This window comes from Neopelma chrysocephalum, unplaced genomic scaffold (assembly GCF_003984885.1).
Source record: "Neopelma chrysocephalum unplaced genomic scaffold, ASM398488v2 Primary Assembly neopelma1_60, whole genome shotgun sequence".
NCBI classification, from domain to species: domain Eukaryota; kingdom Metazoa; phylum Chordata; class Aves; order Passeriformes; family Pipridae; genus Neopelma; species Neopelma chrysocephalum.
Window position 1 is genome coordinate 16,796,712 of NW_020897715.1, and position 20,349 is coordinate 16,817,060.

General features: G+C 41.5%; 1 protein-coding gene across 1 annotated transcript in view; it reads left to right on the forward strand.

Annotated features, from left to right (window-relative positions):
- The window catches only part of CASR (calcium sensing receptor), a 72,952-nt gene that overhangs the window by 36,845 nt on the left and 15,758 nt on the right, over positions 1 to 20,349 (forward strand). The window contains exons 3-4 of the mRNA XM_027681576.1: positions 2,614 to 2,920; positions 5,805 to 6,686. Coding sequence (XP_027537377.1) covers positions 2,614 to 2,920; positions 5,805 to 6,686 — 1,189 coding nt within the window. The remainder of the gene's footprint in view (positions 1 to 2,613; positions 2,921 to 5,804; positions 6,687 to 20,349) is intronic.

Here is a 20,349-nt window from a genome sequence, read left to right on the forward strand (position 1 = left end):
ATACACTAATCAGGAACGTATGTCATAAAGGAAAATAAAAGCAACTGTGTATCACGGACCTTAGTCTGCATTTACTGAATTAAATATCAAATATTTATTTGAAGTCAAGGGTAAGACAGTCTATTTACTTCACTGCTTTTGAAGATACAATCTGAAGATACCACCTTGTGACATTTTAAAAAAATAAAGCCACATTCCTGTCAAGCAGGCAAAATAACTTTGTGTCATACCTTACCTGTATAATTTAATGTAAGCAGGCTTAAATTTACTTTTACATATACTCAGATGTGTGCAGCTTTTCACAGTAGTGTAGTGGTACCTTTGAAATTCCCAGCTTCTCAGCAGTCTTCCCTTTAAATATAGAAAATGCATTCAGAATTTGCTCTTAGATGAGGTGGCTCCTCATCTAAGTTGGCTGAGTTGGCTCCTTGCTTCAAATCCTATTCATATTTTAATTAAAAGTATCTGTAAACATACATAGCTTTTTAAAAATAAGTGTCACAAAACCCCTCCTTGCTTCCATTTATCCCACCGTGCATTAGTGACCAGTGGTGTAACCAACACATATTTCTGTACACAGCACTCACTGACTCGATCCCTCTGAGACTTGCCCTTTTATTTTAGAGCTCTCTCATGACATCTCGCTCTTTAATGGTTTGGAACTAAAGCGAAATATTCTAAATGGCCAAATTACTTCTAACAGTAATCCACACTCTCATGTTTCTAAAGAGTAATGTTAATAAAGCTAATTGTCCCTTTGGTCACAAGTTATAACTAAGCATTTTCATTGGCCTCAAAGTTTTTGACCTAAGAGATCTGTACTGAAACTGTGCTGTCCGGTCTTTGAGCTCAACCTCAGAGCTGAACTTCATTTGGAAGTTGGCCAAAGATGTCTGGAGGAGGTGAAGTCAAGTTGAATAAATGAAGGTTTTAAGACTTAAACCTTAGCTGTGATATCTTTAGAAATTCTGATCCCAGGTGAATCAGATAAAACTCCTGAAATGGAAGTAATGTGGCTTTGTTCATTCAGCTTTGAAAAAGTCAGCCATAGCTAACATCAATTTTGAAAGCAATTAATGTAATCCAGCAATTACAAATGTTCAGGTCATACATCTCAGAGATTGAAAGTTTTTGATTTCATGAAGCTTATCTTTAGAAATCTTTACCTTGGTAATGGAAACATTTCTCAAAGCATCAAAATGGAACTTAAGTGAAACCGAAAATTCAGCATTTTGTGTAGAATCTATTCTTGGGCAGGCTATTTTCCCAGGCTTTTCCACTTCTGGGGCCTGTTATTTTTCCCAGTGGATCGCAAGCATAAGAGCATTGACACTTTCCTGTTTTCAGGCATAACTCAATACAAAACTGCAAGCTAACTGCTATCCTGACCCATAGTGCATTCCAAGGAAGGGCAGGTTCCAGTTCATGAAATCTTCTGCCATTCCAGCTGAATTACCCTAAAAGCCTCACAGACACACAACTGATTGCCTGTGCAACTTTACAGGAGAAAACACAGTAAAATTTGAGAATAACATGTATCAACGATACTTTCTTCCTGCTGCTTTCCACAAAGAAGTTTCTCTCTTTTTCTGATAAGCAGTCATCCTGCATCAGCTTCTTTCCCTGCCAGCCCATTCAGTGCCTGAAATGAGGACTCCCAGGTCCTGCAGCACATTTGCACCAATCCGCTGCTCTGGGTTAGCTCCGTGCACAGGTGCAAGATAGTCAGAAAACTCAGCTTCTCCATTTCAGAGAAGAGAGGAGGCTTCAAGAAACAGTTTCAGTTTCACAGGCCAACTCTGAGGGCATCTTCTGAGTTCATGTCTAAAGCAAATATATGAGAGTACCATAATAATGAGAAAAGTTACTCCTTCAATGAAGGCACTGAAATATCTAATTAAGTTAGCAATTTACGCTAGGATTGGATTTACATTTATAGCATGTCTCTGTTCTCTGATATAAACAGGCTGACTGTGCTCTCTCTCACAAAGTGAAGTGTGTGATGTGAGGTCAAATTTCCCCAAACAGAGCTCCCAGGCACCTGTGCATCCAGCAGTAGGCCAGTGCTGTGGCTCAGCCTGTTCTGCCTGCCTAAAGCCATGAGAAGCTGACACACAGAGTATCCCTGAGCCCAAATCCCTGGCAGCATCACACTCAGCACAGGCTTAGCAGACACTGCCATCTGCATTCAGAAACATGTCAGAGGAGCCTGGAAGGAAACCTCGCAGGTGTAGCTTTGTGTCAGAGCATTTGCTCAGGCATCACAAGATCGAGGTTTAGGGTCCTGAGCAGAAGGGACAGGCCAGAGTCAACACTCCAGACATGCTGTCTTTCAACTTTCACAGATTTTAGGGGACTTAGAAAAGTTCATCTCATCCTCACGGTCTCTGAAGTGAACTCTCAAACTGAAAAATTATAAGCCAGATCTAACCATTGCACGAATGTGCCTCTTCTGTAACCACTGAAGACAAAAGCAAAATTTTCTAAATTTAGTAGGATGCAAGAAATGGCATAAGTCGCTTTTACCTTTTGTATCTGGAATTCTAGACTCCTCTCTTCTGTTTCCCTCCTTCTCACTCTATTTTATTTTTATTTTTATTTTTGCTCCCCCAGGTATAATTTTCGAGGCTTCCGGTGGCTCCAGGCTATGATCTTTGCCATAGAAGAAATAAACAGTAGCCCAACTCTGCTTCCAAACATGACCTTGGGATACAGGATATTTGACACTTGTAATACAGTCTCTAAAGCCCTGGAGGCCACACTGAGTTTTGTGGCCCAGAACAAGATAGACTCCTTGAACCTGGATGAATTCTGCAACTGCTCAGAACATATCCCTTCTACCATTGCAGTCGTGGGGGCAACCGGCTCTGGCATCTCTACTGCTGTGGCCAATCTGCTGGGACTCTTTTACATACCTCAGGTACTCTTCCACCTCTCTTGTTTAGGTTATGGAAGTGGTCTGCTTCTCTGCTCTGCAGAGATTAAACAAAGATTGTTTAATGTTTGCCATTTCCAATAGAACTTTAAGCAGAGAAACAATACAAAGTGTGGGGGATTTCTTAATGGTAGAAATATGTCTTGCTAGCAATTAGCAGTCCCCAAACACAAAGGTTACCAAGCAGCCAATAATTTGGCCAACAGCAACTTGGTCTAGGAGGACTAGAGTCCTCTAGGGTGGCTCAGTCTACAAATACAGCTATTATATGTCAGTCACTGGCAGTTCCCAGACCTGACAGATTAGTTGTGTTGTTACTTCACAGTGGTGACTCTAGTCATGTCCAGCTCCCACAGAGCCCAGTTAAGGCAGAGCTCAGTCATTGCCAGCTACTCTTTAGATCTCTCAGCATCTCTGATCATTGAAGTAGGTAACCTGTGAAGTTGTTTTTTGTGCTGGTAAGGTGCTGTGGAGGTTTGCTCTGAGCTGACCTGCTTTTCTTTTGCCCTAGGGCCTCCAAAACAGGGTTTGTGAAAGCATCTGGATGTGTCCCCCCTTGTCCTGAGGTGTGGAGATGTTGTTGTGCCAGCTCCTATATTGCAGCATCTTTCTAGCTGAATTCTGACTCTGCTGGGGCCAGTACCGGCATCCATGTTCCCATCCTTTTTTTTAACAAGCCTATTGCTCTGCCAAGAGCTTAAGCAAAGTACAAGGCTGGCATATTATAGGTTAATGTTGTTGCTCTAGATTTTAGATTTCTACACTGAAGACAACTTTGGAAAAAGTGCTTGGCCTTATCCATTTATGTGTTACCTTGAATAACCTATCATTTCCAATTCCTCTTCTAAAATGAATACAGGTGCCAGAGCTCACTAGAGTCCTTATAACAATACTGTGTGACAATGCACCTGAGAGATATATCTTTACTTCACCCAGGGCTTCAATTCCCATCTCCACTACAAATGAAGAAGGAAGGATTCTTGATTGCCCAGTGCTCAGTAATTTATCTTGTCTATTTAATCTTATCAGTCTGACTCCCTTGCAGGAGTCTAAAAAACTGAACATTTGGTCTCTGAGTAGAGCAGGAATGGTTTAAGCTAAGACTAATATGTGCTCTCCAGGTATTGCCCAAAGTAGCACTGGAAGTCGGCATGTAATAAACACCATGATGGCGTTCTAAGGGATATTGTTGATTTACACATCAGATTGCCAGGTGAACAAGAACAGCCAAGAAAGGTTGGTGGGTTTGACTGAACATGACAGATGTTTGCAATTCTCAAGCTTTCCCTTTGAAGAGGGAATGGCGTTTGCACTATGATGCAGTAGCCTTACCCAGAGGCTGCAGAAATGGATAGATGTCAGGAGGTTCAGTTCTGGAATGAAATCAACCAGATGGTTAAGTATGACAACTGAAAGCAGGCTTTTAAACTGGGAGTTGCTGGGCAAAATTATCGCAGCCATTTATAGCAAGACCATTAGCAAATCCATGTTTATTAGGCCCTGCATTTCAGTACAATTTAGAGATATGTTTTACAATTAATGTAAGGCTCATTAGTCATTCTGTTGACATAGACACTGAAAATGTTACGACCCTGTTGTTTCTCAGTATCTCACCTCAGTGTACCCTTACAGCACATGTGGGAGTGGGATACCTTGCATGTACCTCCTGGCAGGAGGTTGTAGAAGGTGACAGTAGCACTGGGCAAGAGCCTGTCCAGGGGAGAGTACAGCTCTGTGAAAGGAGGATTTGCTCCTGTGGCCCTTGAAACTGCACTAGGAGACGTACTTTTCTTTCTTCTTGGAGAAACATTAAATACCAGAGTTTAGGGAGGAGATAAGATTTTCCGTAAATTTCCACTTTGTACAAAATGAACTGTTTATAGAAGATTTTTTGCAAATGAGAATCTGTCCTAAAGAATTCAGATACCAATCTCTAGTTCAGATACCAATCTCAGTGAGTTTCAGAAGTTCTCCAGATCTTTAAACTATTATTACCTGGGTGTTTTGGTTTTTTTCCTACTTGTAGAAAATTTAAATTATATCTTAAGAGCATATGGCACTTGTTCTGATTAGGAAAATAAAATAGATCTTGATAGCTTTAGAAAAGGAAATAAAATCCAATTTTAACCATAAAACAGTGGCTTATAAAGCATGGAATGCCTACTGGCTTCTTTGCTGATTTTGGCCAGCAATCAGGAAATAACTGCTAAAGCAGCATTACCACAACATTCTGCAGGATCAAGGGAACTGATATACATTGCATTTTTCTTACGTCAACTGGAAGGGATTGTATATAAAACATGGCACCTGATGGATCCTGTTTAAGAATGGGACAAATGTCAGAGCCGAGGACAGACAGACAGAGTAGATTTGGAATAGCAGTACCACCCTGCTGTCTCCTTTCTGGTTCAAGACAGAGAAAGCCTGCAATTTGTCTTAATTATGGACATTGCCCTCATTTATCTAAAAGATATGTTTTTTTTATTTCTGGATTCAACAGGAAGTGCAGCAAGGTAGCCAGCTGTGGTTCGCCTCTTTGCCATTGCTCTGACCTAGTGTCAGTTTCTCTCTCCCTCAGATCCTTGACCTTGCAGGTGGACACAAGGTTGCTCCAGCCTCTCAGGTCCAAGCAGCTGCTTCTGTACATGTGCCTCTGTAAGACAGGCACAGCTACAAGAACATACAGACTCTCAGGGTGGACCATGTGAAACCACAGACTAATAATATGTAGCTGCAGTGTGGTGCTCAACTCTCTCTTTGCCCCACCAGAGGTTAAACAGGTTGACAGTGACTCCAGGTAAATGTAGGCAATTTATTTCTAGGCACTTCACTTTATGGTGTGTTTTCCTTGTTTACTGCACTCTCACAGGTCAGCTATGCCTCATCCAGTCGTCTCCTGAGCAACAAGAACCAGTTCAAGTCCTTCCTCCGCACAATCCCCAATGATGAGCATCAGGCCACAGCAATGGCAGACATCATCGAGTACTTTCGCTGGAACTGGGTGGGGACAATCGCAGCTGATGATGACTATGGCCGGCCGGGGATTGAAAAGTTTCGAGAAGAGGCAGAGGAGAGAGATATCTGCATTGATTTTAGCGAGCTCATCTCCCAGTACTCGGATGAAGAGGAGATCCAGCAAGTGGTAGAGGTCATCCAGAACTCCACAGCAAGGGTAATTGTTGTTTTCTCCAGTGGCCCAGATCTGGAGCCTCTCATCAAAGAGATTGTCAGGCGAAACATCACTGGCAAAATCTGGCTGGCAAGCGAGGCCTGGGCCAGCTCTTCCCTAATAGCCATGCCGGAGTTCTTCCGTGTCATTGGCAGCACCATCGGGTTTGCACTGAAGGCAGGACAGATCCCAGGCTTTCGTGAGTTCCTGCAGAAGGTGCATCCCAAGAAGTCCACCAACAACGGCTTTGCCAAGGAGTTTTGGGAGGAGACATTTAACTGCTATCTCCCTGATGGGTCCAAAAATTCTCCAGCTTCAACTTCCTTCCATAAGGGCAATGAAGAGGGACTGGGAGCTGGAAATGGAACGTCTGCCTTCCGACCTCCGTGCACAGGGAATGAGAACATCACTAGTGTGGAGACACCGTACCTGGACTACACACACTTGCGGATATCCTATAATGTGTATTTGGCAGTATATTCTATTGCCCACGCCTTGCAGGATATATACACCTGTACCCCTGGGAAAGGACTCTTCACTAACGGGTCCTGTGCGGACATTAAGAAGGTTGAGGCATGGCAGGTAAGTTCTTCTTTTGTGTGCCTGTGCCATATACCTGCAGAAAAAAAGACAAGCTGTCCCAGATGCCTTTTAGGGTGTCGTTCATAATCCTGGGTCTCAGACAGAGCATAAGGCTCCTGGGTCATTGTGTATCTCTGTGTGTGAGTTAGGTGCATGCTCCCACCCCACAGGAAATGTAAGGTAAGTTGTGTTAGGTTTGCCTGCAGTGAAAGGGGCTTAAACCAAGTTAAATTTTCTTGCATTCGCTGCGGGCCAAAAGTGCACACACAGACAATTACCACAGCCTGGCTGACGCAAGGTAACTTGATCATATATTGAGCCTTACATAAACAAGAGGGCCTGGAGAGAGCACATAAACAAGGAAAACAGTTTTTAGAGTTCATTTTCTTTGGCAAGCTTTACGTCTTTTGCAATCCCACAGCAATTTTCCATACAGGCTGTATTTTTTCCCCACAGTTTTAAGCTTATATAGAATCAAACAAAAGCAGGTTGAGCAATGAAGGAAAATAATGTGTGGCTATTGGGCAGAAAATAGATAGATACTTCGATTTGGCAGTGATATTTGTGAACTGATAAAATGGTACTAGTGACTTAGTCACATTTATTCATTCATTCAATGCATTCTGCCCTCTGGCACATGGATGGTATTCTGGCATTTTGTCTTCTGATCCTTTGTGAATACTCTGTACCTTACCATATGTTTGATCATGCTATCCAGTATGGTATTCAGTGCATGGTTTTAATTCTACTGCATTCTTAAAGAACACAATTAGCACGGGCTATCAAATGACAATATGGCAAATATGTAACAAATTCTGTTTGCCCCATTCTGGTCATCATAAAAAACTTGAGCTCAAACATGCCTGAAATCAGAACAACACAGGTGAAAGAAAGGAGGATTTGCATGGGTAATTTCCTCTCTTTGGGATAGTCTAACCAAAACAAAAGCTCTCCTTGCCACAGACTGCAGATATTGAGCCAACATTCGTATGTGGGAACAGCAGTTTGTTCCTGTCTTGTCTCAGTCAACTCAAAAACACCAGTCAGATCGAACTAAAAGGCTTTATCTTGGCATTTATGGGAAACTATTGCTCTGGGTACCTGATCGGGTTTACCAAAACCACTTTACTCAGAGTTGGTGAGTGCAGGGTTTGATGCTGGTTTAGAGGAATCCTGTGATTGCTGGCTCCCTCTGAGGTTTCTGTCTTCCAAAGCTATTCTTCTTTTCAGGAAAGTACTGGCAGAAGTGGGCAAGTCACAGATTTAGCTTTCTCTGTGCCAGAATAAAGGTAGTTTCTATTCATTCCTTTGTACCTTGTCAGCTTGGAAAGTAAAGCAGAATATTCACACCATTGCTAAATAAAATGATGTGTTGGTTGAAGATTCCATAGTTGGGAAGAATGACCTCTCATTTCTATGTTGCTTGTCTGATGCTGAAGGATATATGTATCAAAATGTAAAGCATCCTGCTGATCTAGGCTTTTGGGTATACATGCTTGTCTAAAAGAAGGGAATCAGCATCAAGAAGGAATATGTGGAGAATAACACAAATGGGCAGGAATATGGAGTGCTACAAAGCAACAGGCTATACTTGAAATGACTGCCATTAAATGGTGTTGGCTATCAAGCATATTTGATATTTGTGCATTTTTTTCACTTCATTTCAAAATCAAACACATGAATAGCAGGTTAGTGCCAAATCTGTGTGCACACCTACTTCATACCAGGCATTGCAGCTCATTACCCTCAGGAAGCTTTCCTCAGCCCTGGGGGTAATGAGTTCACCTCACAAATGAGCATCCTCCAGCATCTCCACAGAGATGTTTTCTGACAACCAGGCAGAAAAAAAACTTTCTAATAAAGTCAATCTCATTTGCAGAGGTCCTTCTGCCAGTGGTCACCACCCGCTCCCTTTCTCACAATCAGCTCAAAGTTTTCTTGATGGGAAGTGACCTGAGAGTGCAAGGACAGCATAGGAAGCCTCCATACCTGTGACTGGAGGCAGCAGCTGCAAATAACGTCTGCAATTACTGGCCAGGGGATGTGTGGTACAGATAAAGCAAACCTGGTGAACTTGCTGGCTCCATTAGCCTGAGCTCCTGTCCAGAGCAGCCCTTGCCAGTGGGAGTGTTGGCTGAGGAGGATAAATGATGAGTTCTACAATTACCACTTAATTTTGTTGCCTTTCAATGACGTTATCTTATTAACACATATGAGTTTTTATTGTTGTCTGCTGATTGCTAATTTTATGTATTATAATATGAACCTTTTGGAGGATGTGTTGTATCTAATTTGTGAAGGATGCTTTTGTGGGTCTGTATATAAAAGCAGCATTTTTACCTCAGTAATCAGTTCATTTGAACTGGACAACAGGAAGCCTAGCACATAATTACTGGTTTTAAATCAGATGCAATTCTCCTATTCAGAATTTGCCATCTACAGTTTAAGAAGGCTCTCAGTATGGAGAGCACAGGATTTTTCTATGTCTCCTGAGCTTAAATATCAAATACTACCAACTTTTGTCTCTACTTATTTATAGCTACTTGTGTGAGAAGCTGCTTAGCCATTTTCTCCACACAAGGCAGTGATCTGTGACAGACCCTGTCTATAAACCCAGTCTTGCTTCCTTTTGTTTTACCAGCACCTCTGAGCTGGCTGTGGGCATCCCCACTAGAGATGGGACTGGCCAGCCCAAGCTCTCAGGTGTCCCCAGCATGTGCAGAGACACAGGCACAAGCCAAGATGATGAGCAGGCAGGATATCTTCCCGGCTGTGTCTGGAAAAAGCTGTGCCACTCACTTCGCATGCAGAGCTGCCCAGGGGGTTCAGAGTCCTTTTTCTGAAAATGGGAAAGCTGGCACTTCGGAACTCTACAGAAAATTGCAGACCTTATTAGGATGTCTGTGCTGCCCTTACTCTGAGCAATCTGAGCTGTCTTGTTTTATGAATCTGCCCTGCTGCAAGGCAGAAGATAATCCAGGTGCACACCTTTGCAAGATGCCTGCAAAGAGCAGATAATATTCTCTGCGTGTGCCATTGTTGTGTCCTGCACAATATTGAACAAGATCAGGTCAAATACTTCTTTTTGCAGTGTTTTGTTTAGGTAACAAAAAGGTATGGGGAAATTCAGAACAAAATGTATGAATTCTGTCACTTTTGGACGAGGCAACATTTTACAAAAAGTGCTAAGAATTAAAGTTCATGACTGCGCATAATACAAAAGAAAGAATCCTCTTAAAGATCTCCAATACCTCTGGCTGCCCATTCTTTTCTGCTGGTGGGTTGTGACTTTTTAAGAGACTGTATTGAGTCGAGCTAACTCTGTGTGTTGCTTTCATTTGTGACTTATCTCCCTCAGCAGAGGCTCTCCCATAAACTGCAGAATAGTGGTGGGAAGGTATGGCAAGAGGTAGGACATGGGCTCAGAACTGCTGTACTGATAATGCCTCTTTGTCAAAATTCCCTGCATCTTTGGCCTGTTTCTCCATAACAGCTCAAACAATCTGCTTTTGAAGCCCTTTTTTCTTAATATGTTCCCTGATAAGATTTTCTAAGTCCCTCAGCTTCCTTCATTTTATTGGTCTCTGCCCATGTGGCTATTTCCATGGTCACTTCTAACAGCAAGTCTATTTGGTCTTTTTTTCAGTTCTCCTCTGAACATTTACAGAAGGCTCTCTGTGTGTCTGTCTCATTTCAAACACTGTGTGGTCCTGCAAAAAAATAGGGAGAAAACTAGTAGGGAATCCTAATCTGTCCTTCAAAGCAAATATTTACTACTTCATCTTATTTCTGTGTGAGAAGAGGAAAGAAAGACCTGTCTTTTCTTCAGACATAGTTCACTCAGTTTCTGCTCGTTCATTTGGGTTCTTGATGATTGCCAACAAGCAGCTGCTGGGCCTCTTTTTCTGTCTTGCAGTAAAAGCATTGCAATTAAATGGGCAAGATAGGCTCCCAGAGATTTGAGAAGGCAAAAGTGCACAGTCGCAGGGTCATGGAGCAAAGCATCCTTGGGTTGACTCCTAGACAATTTGCAGGTTGTGGTTACACTGTGGACTGTGAACTTTGGCATGAGTGAGAAATGAGAGCTCTTCTATGCACCAAGGCAAAGCATATTGCACTGGTTGAAAAATGTGTTGTGCTAATAATTTGTGGGTTAAAGACATGCTCGTGTAAATTATTTTATGCCTAGAAATCTGATTGACTTCAGACTTAGTGAAAAGCTGCCATATGCTGTTCCACAAAACAAAAACAAATACAAATTTGCTTCACCTAGCAACACCTAAAGTCCTTTATTACACCTGTGCACCTCCCAGCCAACAGTTCCTTCCTTGGTGCTGGTGATATGCATTATGAAGAGGTAAAAATGGATTGGTGCCTTCTCTAGCTTTACATTTAGGTATGCCTGCCTGGCTGGAAATTGATTCTGCAAGGCTTTAAAGAAGTAAATGATGCCTTGGATGACATATGTCTCTCCAGACCTTTGAGCCTAATGGCTTATCTAATCAATTTTTGTGTCTGTTAAACTATAGAGGCCTGTCTGAACAGTTCAAAAACAGCTGCTTTGTGGTATTAGGAATTAAACAGTATCAGAACAGCTATTGACTGTGGCCAGTGTGAAAATTAGTCATTTGGGAAGAATTGCAAGGAAGACAGAGGAAGCTGCTGAATATCAGGCAATTGCTAAACTTCATCTAGTCTTCATTACAAATGCACTGGAGACAATATTTGTTTCGAACAGAAAGCAAGCAGTGTGCCTTTGTTGCAGGAGACCAAGGTGAGGGGCAGACAACTTGAGCCACACACAGAAACGTGAGTCAATAGAGCAAACACAGCTATTTCCCCACAAGGGCAATAACAGATGATTGCATATTCATCAGTTTGGAGATAACAGCTTGCCAGCAGCAGAGAGCATCACTTGTGAGATCTTCAGCTAAGCAGACAATAAATGGAGTATGATTTAGATCTCTGCAACTAAAAGGAGAAAGACTTAACTGGACCTTACTAGAGCAGGGGGTCAGAAAGTCACTAGTAGACAATGTGCTGGGAAGTCATCGCCCTGACAAGGTTGCTAGAAGAAGGGTGAATGAATTGCATGCAGCACAGTCTCTCTGTTGTGAAGAAAGGAGTTGTGGTTATTAATTACTTGGTAGAAAATGGCTGAGATTCTTTTGGATTGGGGTACTACACACTGCCTGCTGACAAAACCCACAGTATTCTTGCCTGCTCCCAAGGATGTTGAATTTTTCATAAAAGTTATTTTTATAGTCTTTTATATGCTGCATTGGAACAAAAGTCGTATTTGAAAAGAAGTGTTTTCTTGTATTTATGAAGCTCATTTATGCAGTACCTCTGTCACTTGGGGAAAAGAAGTCAGTTTTGCAGCCTATAATGGGAATTACCAAGACATCAGACACCAGTATCTTCTACAAATACACAGCATGTCTCTGTTACCCCAAAGGATGTAAAGTTTCTTCTAGGACTGATGTTTCCTGATGCTATTCACAAATGGAGCTGGTGACAAAGGGCACCTTGGGAGCTTCCTAAAGACACTCACAAAGTGAGATGAGCAAACAAGCTGGATTATAAAAACATGTAATTTCATTTTATAACCATTCCTCTGACTTGGCTGATTTCCATTTATCCCAAGGTAGGGTTGAAGCTAACTTCAAAGGCATGGTAATCATAGCATAGTTTATTATTTCTTTTCTTTCTGGGTAGTCAGCCATCTTCACAGATGCTTTACTAACCAGCCACAGAGTTTTATCGCCGAACTGAACTTTCATGCACTATGAAGGACTGGTGTTACTCCACACAGTGGGTGAATTTTAGAGGAAGGAGAACAAATTACGTTTTACAGTGACTCTTTTGCCTTGTAGAATTATGAGTGATCTTCCCACTGGACTAGAAGCAATATTTTGCTCAGAAAGGACTTCTACCTGTGTCTGTAGGAGGAATTACATGAAGGAATTACATGAAATCAAAGTCCTGATTTATTTGTTTTATTTGTTGTCCAAGACTTAAATTGATAAAGGAAATGGAAAAAACAGATTTAAGCTAATAGCCAAGTGGAACTTGTGCCCAAACACAGTAAAAGTGAATCCACTGGGATGTTAGTTGACCACTGATGGGACGATGACTGTGTTTGCAACAGATGCCCATTCTGAATGTCCAAAACAGTTGCATGAGTTCAGTCAACTCAGTGTGACTATAGGAAGCTTCGGGACTCTTTGTTTTGTTTTTTTCATGGATAGTAGTTCTTGTCTAGATTATAAATAACCATTAAACTCAGGTTTCATGAATTACTATGGTTTTGTTAAAAGAAATGACGCAGTGTGCAGAACCAGTTGGTTCTCTTTCTAACAGAGGCAGCTAACCCAATCATTGAAGTAATTCATCGTATAGTTCCAAATAGGAAAGAATTTACAATCAAAAGCTATGACTTCCTCCTGGCCTAGAGAAAGGCACAGTTCTTCAAAGCAGTATCAGCAGTATTCTGTGCAGGATGCAGCTTCAGACCTCATTGGGACTTTGAAGATACTGATCCATAAAGGGCCGTTAGAAGAGAGCAACAGCAAATGGGTGCAAAGCTGTTCTCTGCACAGCTGGGTAGAGACAACAGTAAACACCTCCCAGAAAAGACATTTCAATCAGACTTCGATTACACGAGACAATATATGTGAATTATGCTACTTGAAAACACTGAGCTTGTAGGATAACCTTTGACTCTATTATTTATAGCTTTAATAATTGGACAAGTATTTTTGTATTATTTAGTATTAAATGTAGACTTAATAAAAAGAGCCCTATCTTAAGCTGTTATAAACTTCACCATAACGGTTATTGTGCAGTATGATGACCTCCCAGGAGCATTAAAACATTATTTACTCAGTCAGGACTTCTGCCAATAGATCCTTCACCATTTGTACACAGCACCATGGGCCATTGTACCAGTCGACTTCTCCATATTATATTTGCTACAAGTGAAACCAAAGCAATTAGACTAAGTGGCTGTGATTTTTTTTCATATTGTGGCTGCAAGCACAGACAGCAGCATGCAGAGTACAGTACAAAATATCATCTAACAGTACTGACAATTAGCTGTCATTGTACCTGTCTTTGTCTGTCCAGAGACCATCTCTCTCCACAAAACCTTAACAGACACCCAAAAAAAGTCACTTTCCAAATGATCATAAAACCCTTTGTATAACAAAGTATGTAAATTTATGCCACGTTCAGGAAAGTAAGCAATCTTGATCCAGCTAAGGGGTGCCTCACATCAGATGTAAAACCTAGGTATTTCACTTCTGAAGGGCTGTATTTGACAGCCAAACTTGTGTTTAGCAAGATTTATTTTCCCCAAAGACATGCTGACTACTAGACCTTTTTTTTAATTAGAATGATCCATGGCAGGTCACATCTCTTGTCACAGATCATGTCTGATTTCCAGATGGGATTTAACTGACCTTTAGTTTCATTGGTCCTTACTTGGCCTTGCTCTGTTAGATTTAAAAGTCCAGATGAAGTATGCATCGTTTTTCTCCATACAGTATTTATGCATATTGATCAAATTATTCCTCAGTCTTACCTTGATAATTTAAACAGAGTGGGCTTATCTTGTAACCAAGATATATTTACTGCTTTACTTCTGTATCTTGTCCATTTACTCATCCTTCTTTTTGGCATATATTTAGTATTCCTTCAACAGAGTCAGCACAGCCAGACAGTGAAAAAAAATCCCACATTTGCATACTCTTATTACTTCCTCATTTGTAGGAGCACAAAATACATAAGCTTTCCTTGCCACAGCATGCAATAGAAAGGTTGCATTAAGTTGCCAGTAATACTTTGCAGCATGTGGTACCCTTTCTGTGCCTGTGGCTTGAATTTCTTATGACTTCGTGCATAAGTCTGAATTTCACTGTATTAAACACAGATGTTTGAAGGTCATATGGGGGTAATGCTTTGTCTTGAATATTATTTACCATTACCTTAATCCATGAATTTTCTGCAAATTTTCCCAGCAGTGTTTTGTATCTGCTGCCAGAGTATTGATGAATGCATTGGGAAACAGTGAGCTGTTTACTGAGGCTGGAGGAATTCCCCACAAACTAATGATCTGTCTCTGTTCGTATCTGTTGGGCAATTCTTGATCCATGAACGGATGCTTTCCATTAAATGTAAAGCTCAGATATTTCACTTCTGAAGGGGTGTGTTTGCCAAACAAATTTGGATTTAAGAAGATCTATTTTCCTCAAAGCTAACTGGCTGCAGCAATTATGTTTCTCTCCTATAGTATTGTATTAATTAATCCTCAACCCTAAACTCTTGTTTTCCCACTGGTTTTCCTGTGATTGATGTCAGACTAATGAGCCTTCGGTAACAGAGGACATCCCTCCGCCTTTTACAGTATTGTCTTTGCTTGGCAGCTGTTGCAGCCCACCAGAGATTGACTCTGGAGCAGCCCACTGGGCAGAAATCCAAGCCTCTATAAGAGGAGTTAGCTGTGATTCATGCTCTTCACAGACTGTCATGGAGGGGAACTTCAGGCACACTGTTGGGACTGCATTACATGTGCATGTGTAGCAGAAAGGTGGATTGGAATTGCTGTATTGAATAATAGTAGATAGCATACTGACTTTGTCTTTCAAAACCAGTGACATTTTTATGTGTATATCATAAACCTACTGTATTAGTGGTCTTTTTATTAGTTATGGAGTGCTGTGATGAACTGTCTGGTTCTGTCAGCCTTTTAGATCCAATTTCAATTGCTCAAGCTACTCTCTAATCTCTTTTTAAAGACCTTCTACCTGAGTTAATGTCACATTATGGCTCCAAAACAAGTGCCCTTGGGATAAGAATGTCCATGGTTTTTTTCTGATAGCAAGAGTAGTTCATTTGGCTTTCCTGCTCCTCCTTAGCTCTCTCTTTAACTTTCTGTCCTCTTTATCTGTCTCTTAAAGCCTTATGTCAGGAGGATCAGGCATACCTGACACCTTTCAATATGTTCAATATGTTCAAGGAACTTATTAATATGTTGCCTGGTCATTTTTTGTTCTTTATTCTCCAGGATTTTTATGTTCTACTTTCTGTTAGTATAACACTTGTGTTGCACAGCCTTGGCTGGAGGATCTGTGAAGGATTAGTGCTTTTAGAGCACACCGTAATAACTACTTTGAGCTTTATTTGTATGATGAGGATAGAAACTCAATTAATGAGCTTTTATTTTAATGAACACAGACAAAATTCAGTACAAGCTCAGGACTTGTGTTCTGTAGGTGATTGCTTTTGAAATTGCAGCTGTGCACAGGGCCAGCATGAGTTGTGGAGGACCTTCAGAAAACAAAATATCCTGGTCCCATCCTGTGTCCTGTGACCTCCTAACGGATGGTTAAATCAGTCTGGAAAAGCAGCCATGCAATGCCAGAATACTTTAAGATCATTTCTTGATTCCTGAGGGTACCTCTGTGACTCATCAAACAGGTCTTTAAGAAATATTTTAGACACAGATCTGTAGTGTAACTGAGACATCTACAAACACCAGTAAATACCTATTGGGTTTTTCTGAAGTATCTCAGTCAGACCTGACTTATGCAGCCTCTGTTGTGAAATCTACTAGGCTTGTGCTTTTGGTTTCTTTCTGGACATCTTTGTAAATATAGTACTGGAGTAAATCTGACCCTAAATCAGATTAGTCCCATTTTATATCAAGTGCCATTTTGAAATGCTTGCCTTTGACATTAAGTTGCTTGCTCCTACTGCTGTAGCAGCTATTAATTTACTTCTGTCACCTCTCACTGTCAAGAAGGTGTCAAAGCTGCTGCAGTTTTCAATCAGCAGAGCAGTGTTCCTTGGCTGCTGGCGAGAAGACCACATAAGCTATCCCATGAAATTAATCCCAGTTACACGCAGTAAAATTGGTCCTTGTCATAGGAAACTAGGCTTCATCAGTTTTCCAAGCAGACAAAGCACTCACAGCATAGCATGAGACAAGGGAAACTCCAAGCACCCTCCTCTGACCAACAAGTAATGTGTTTCCAACACAGTTCACCTGAGTTCCTCCCTTTCCCAATTTCTTCAAGTTTCTATTGGAGGATCTGCTTCTTCCTCACAAAGGACAAGATGCATGCACAGCTCCACACATCAGCACCTTTGCTGCCACTCCTCAAGGAGAGGGCAATGGCAAAGGGAAAAGGTGGAGGAAGATCCAGCTCTCATCTGCCTAGGGATCTCATATCCTTGGCAGAAGCAGAACAGAACCAATTATCAGTTACAACATGACAATTAGCGCATCTTGTCATGTCAGCTTGATGTCCTGTACTTCTCTGGAGACCTGAATAGTCTTGCCTTTGCAGGGACAGGGGTCTCTGCTTCTTTGAGAATATATCACCTCTTTCCCACAAATCACTGAATGTGTCATAAACAATTAAATAATTCCACACTTTCATTTCTCTTGAAGTCAGAAATAGAAGTCAGACTGATGGTCGAAGAGCTATCATCACCACCTCTGGACCTCTCTAATCTTCCTTTAGTTTTATTCTTCTTCTCTGATCAAGTGACCAGAACTAACTGCATTTTCCAGGGGAGACTGTACTATTAATGTACATATTGGCACCATATTTTTCAGCATAGTTTTCTTTCTTACTTTAATATCCTAATATTTTGTTTACTCTTTCAGCTGCATAATGCATGGAATGTTTTCACTGAGCTACCTACAATAATGAGCAGGTCTTTGTCTTGAGTGGTTAGTTAATTTTCTTCAATAAAGATTATGAATAGCTTAAATTACTACTTCTAACATACGGCACATTGTTTTTGTCAAACACATTTAGCCTTCAGTCATGTTATCCAGTGACCTACCTAGATTCACAAGGAAGTCCTTCAGTTCTTATCAAAGCATAACAACTTCTAATGTTCTTAAATTATTCTCAGCTTTTGTACAGCTATTCTTGAGTCTTGAACTGAACTCTTGCTTTCACCCTGTTTTTAAAGTCACTGTCAGATCCTTCAGAGCTGGGACGTTCACCCATCTTGCCAGATTTTCTTTGCAGTATTGTCAGTGCATCTATGGCTGACTATCAATGTTCTCTCTCTTCAACTCTTTGACACCAGGTCTTCTTCCAGAGTTTATCTCCCTTTGTTCATCTGCACTATTGCCAACCTGACAGTTTCAATCCCAGAGTACAGATCAGGCCTTGTACAGCAGGTCCTGACTAGTCTTCATTGTTTTGGCTTGAGTTGTTCAGTATCCCAACTACAGACCAGGCACTCCTTGTGCATGAAGCTGGATACGTGTAACAGAAAGACATCCAAATTTTTGGGGGGTATTTACAGCAGGAATCACAGCTCTGTTCCTGGGTTCTTTTCAGCTTCTCCCCTGAGTTACCCATATAGTGATAAACAGTCACTTCAGAGCAGAAAACCAATAGAAAACAAGCAGCTTAGGTGGAATCTGGTGACCAGTGATATGACCCCATGAAGCTGTGTCAGGAGAGGTTAGATTAGATATTAAATGAAAAAAGGTCCTTCACTTAGAGGGTGGTTGGGCACTGGAACAGGCTCCCCAGAGCAGTGGTCACAGCACCAAGCCTGGCAGAGTTCAAGAAGCGCTTAGATGATACTCCCAGGCACATGGTGTGATTCCTGGGGATGTCCTGTGAAGGGCCAGGAGTTGGGTTTCAATGATGCTTGTGGGTCCCTTCCAACTCAGAATATTCTGTGATTCTCTAAATGTCACAGGTGATATGAGGTAATGAATCACATTCTTCACTCACTGAAGAACTCTATTATCTCCTGAACCACTTTTGGATAAAGGTGGGATTAATGGTGTTGGCATATCTTGGCTTCTTGGTTTTAAAAACAACATGAGCACTACATGTTGTCCCCTGTTGGTGTACAAAGGGTAGCAGGGAAGGAGAAGAGATTATAGAGGGCAAGGAAATTTCAATTCCTGCTGGCAAGAAGAGTGCTCTGGGCAGAAGGGTGTAATTCCTCTTCCTCTGCCTCAGGCTTCTGGAGACAGGTATTACTGATCCAAGGGACTAGGGCCAACATCTTCCTGCCTGCTCAGGTCCTTTGTGTGAGAACTGGTTGATGCTGTGATGACAGCACTGCCTTTGGGAGAGCCTAAGAGTTGGCCCTACATAAAAACAAGGCAGAACAAGATATTCCAAAGCAGACAGCACAGCAGGAATTAAAGATTTGATACAGAAAGTAAAAAATTAGAGTTTTGCTAGCCTGTAAATGAAGATTGGCACGTGGGTAGTCGGAAGTGAAAGGAAGATAGAAAAAAACAGCAAAAAGCTATTGCTTCAGGGAATGCTTTTTTAAAAAGTATTTTACAAGTGGCTCTTTCAGAATTGGCCTGGGTGTATTTCCGTGTGATACTTGACCACTGGTTGTGACCACCAGATCCTGTGCATTATGACCACTGGGCTAATTGCTAATTGCTAAGCTCTCAAGTCCTTACACCTATTAGGGCATTATGAAGGCATCTTCTTCATGTACTTTATTAGGAATCCAAAAAAAGAGAGGAGAATAAGCTCTCAGAAATTCAAAATGAAAGGGAGGACTTGCCATCTTCAGTACAGTTGCCAGCTTTTTATCTTCACATTGAGCCATGAAGGGGAATTGTTGGCTGCTCTCAGCGTGGGCTCTTTACCAAAGCAATGAGAAAAACATTTGGTACCCATCAGTCCAGAACTGTTTTACAGGCCTGGATAGAGCTAGGTAGACAGAAACTAAAACTCAGTGTGGGAAAATGTAAGGTAACTGTCAAGACAGGATTCCTTGACACAGTGTTTGGAGAGGGAACAGTTCATCTTTTATGGGGACAGACACCTGTGTGTCCAGGTTCACGTCCCTTGTAAGACCATTTGACCTAGTAAGGAAACACGTCAGAAAGAAACTGCAGAAGGAAGCCAAAGATATTAAACCCTTGACAACATAGAGAGACTAGTTAAGGACCTGTCACAGTTGAGACACAGTAAATGACAGCTCTTAGCAGATCTGACGTTTATTTGCATTTATTTAAGAATCAATAAGATTAGAACTTTTAACTGCTTGGTATCACACACTCGCTTGCTTTCTCCACAGCAGCAGAGGTCTGTCAAGGTGGAAGTCATTGGTTTATGCTGTGCAGCTCCTCTCAGTTACCCTTCTCAAGCATTACTGGCCAAGATCATTGGACATCCCCCAGCATTTGTCTCCACACATCTCCTTCATCTCCAGGATCTTTTCCTACTTCCAGTGTTTTTCATCTATACATGATCTTCACCTCCTTCTTTCTAACCCTGAGCCCTAGGATTTGGTTGCATCAGCCTCCTAACTGGTGGATCTATCTTCTGTCTTGTTACTAACTGGAGGATTCAGGACATGCCACTTTCGTTTAGTCCAGCTGCTATCAAAATGTACAACTAGCCCATACTGCTGGCAGCTAGGTTGTGCTCCAGAGGACAAAAGTTCAGCTTTGGACATGCAGTGCACACACACAATTATCTGCTGTCTAACAGCATTCAAAATTTAAATGAGTTGTTTTGCCTGCCACTGGCCTTAACACCAGTGACACAAAGTGTCTACTGTAGATCAAGCAAAGGTGGAGAAAGGAAGCTGGCAAGGCAAAACAAAGGTATTAGGTAGTGTTTGTTAAAAGCGAGACAGCATCCTT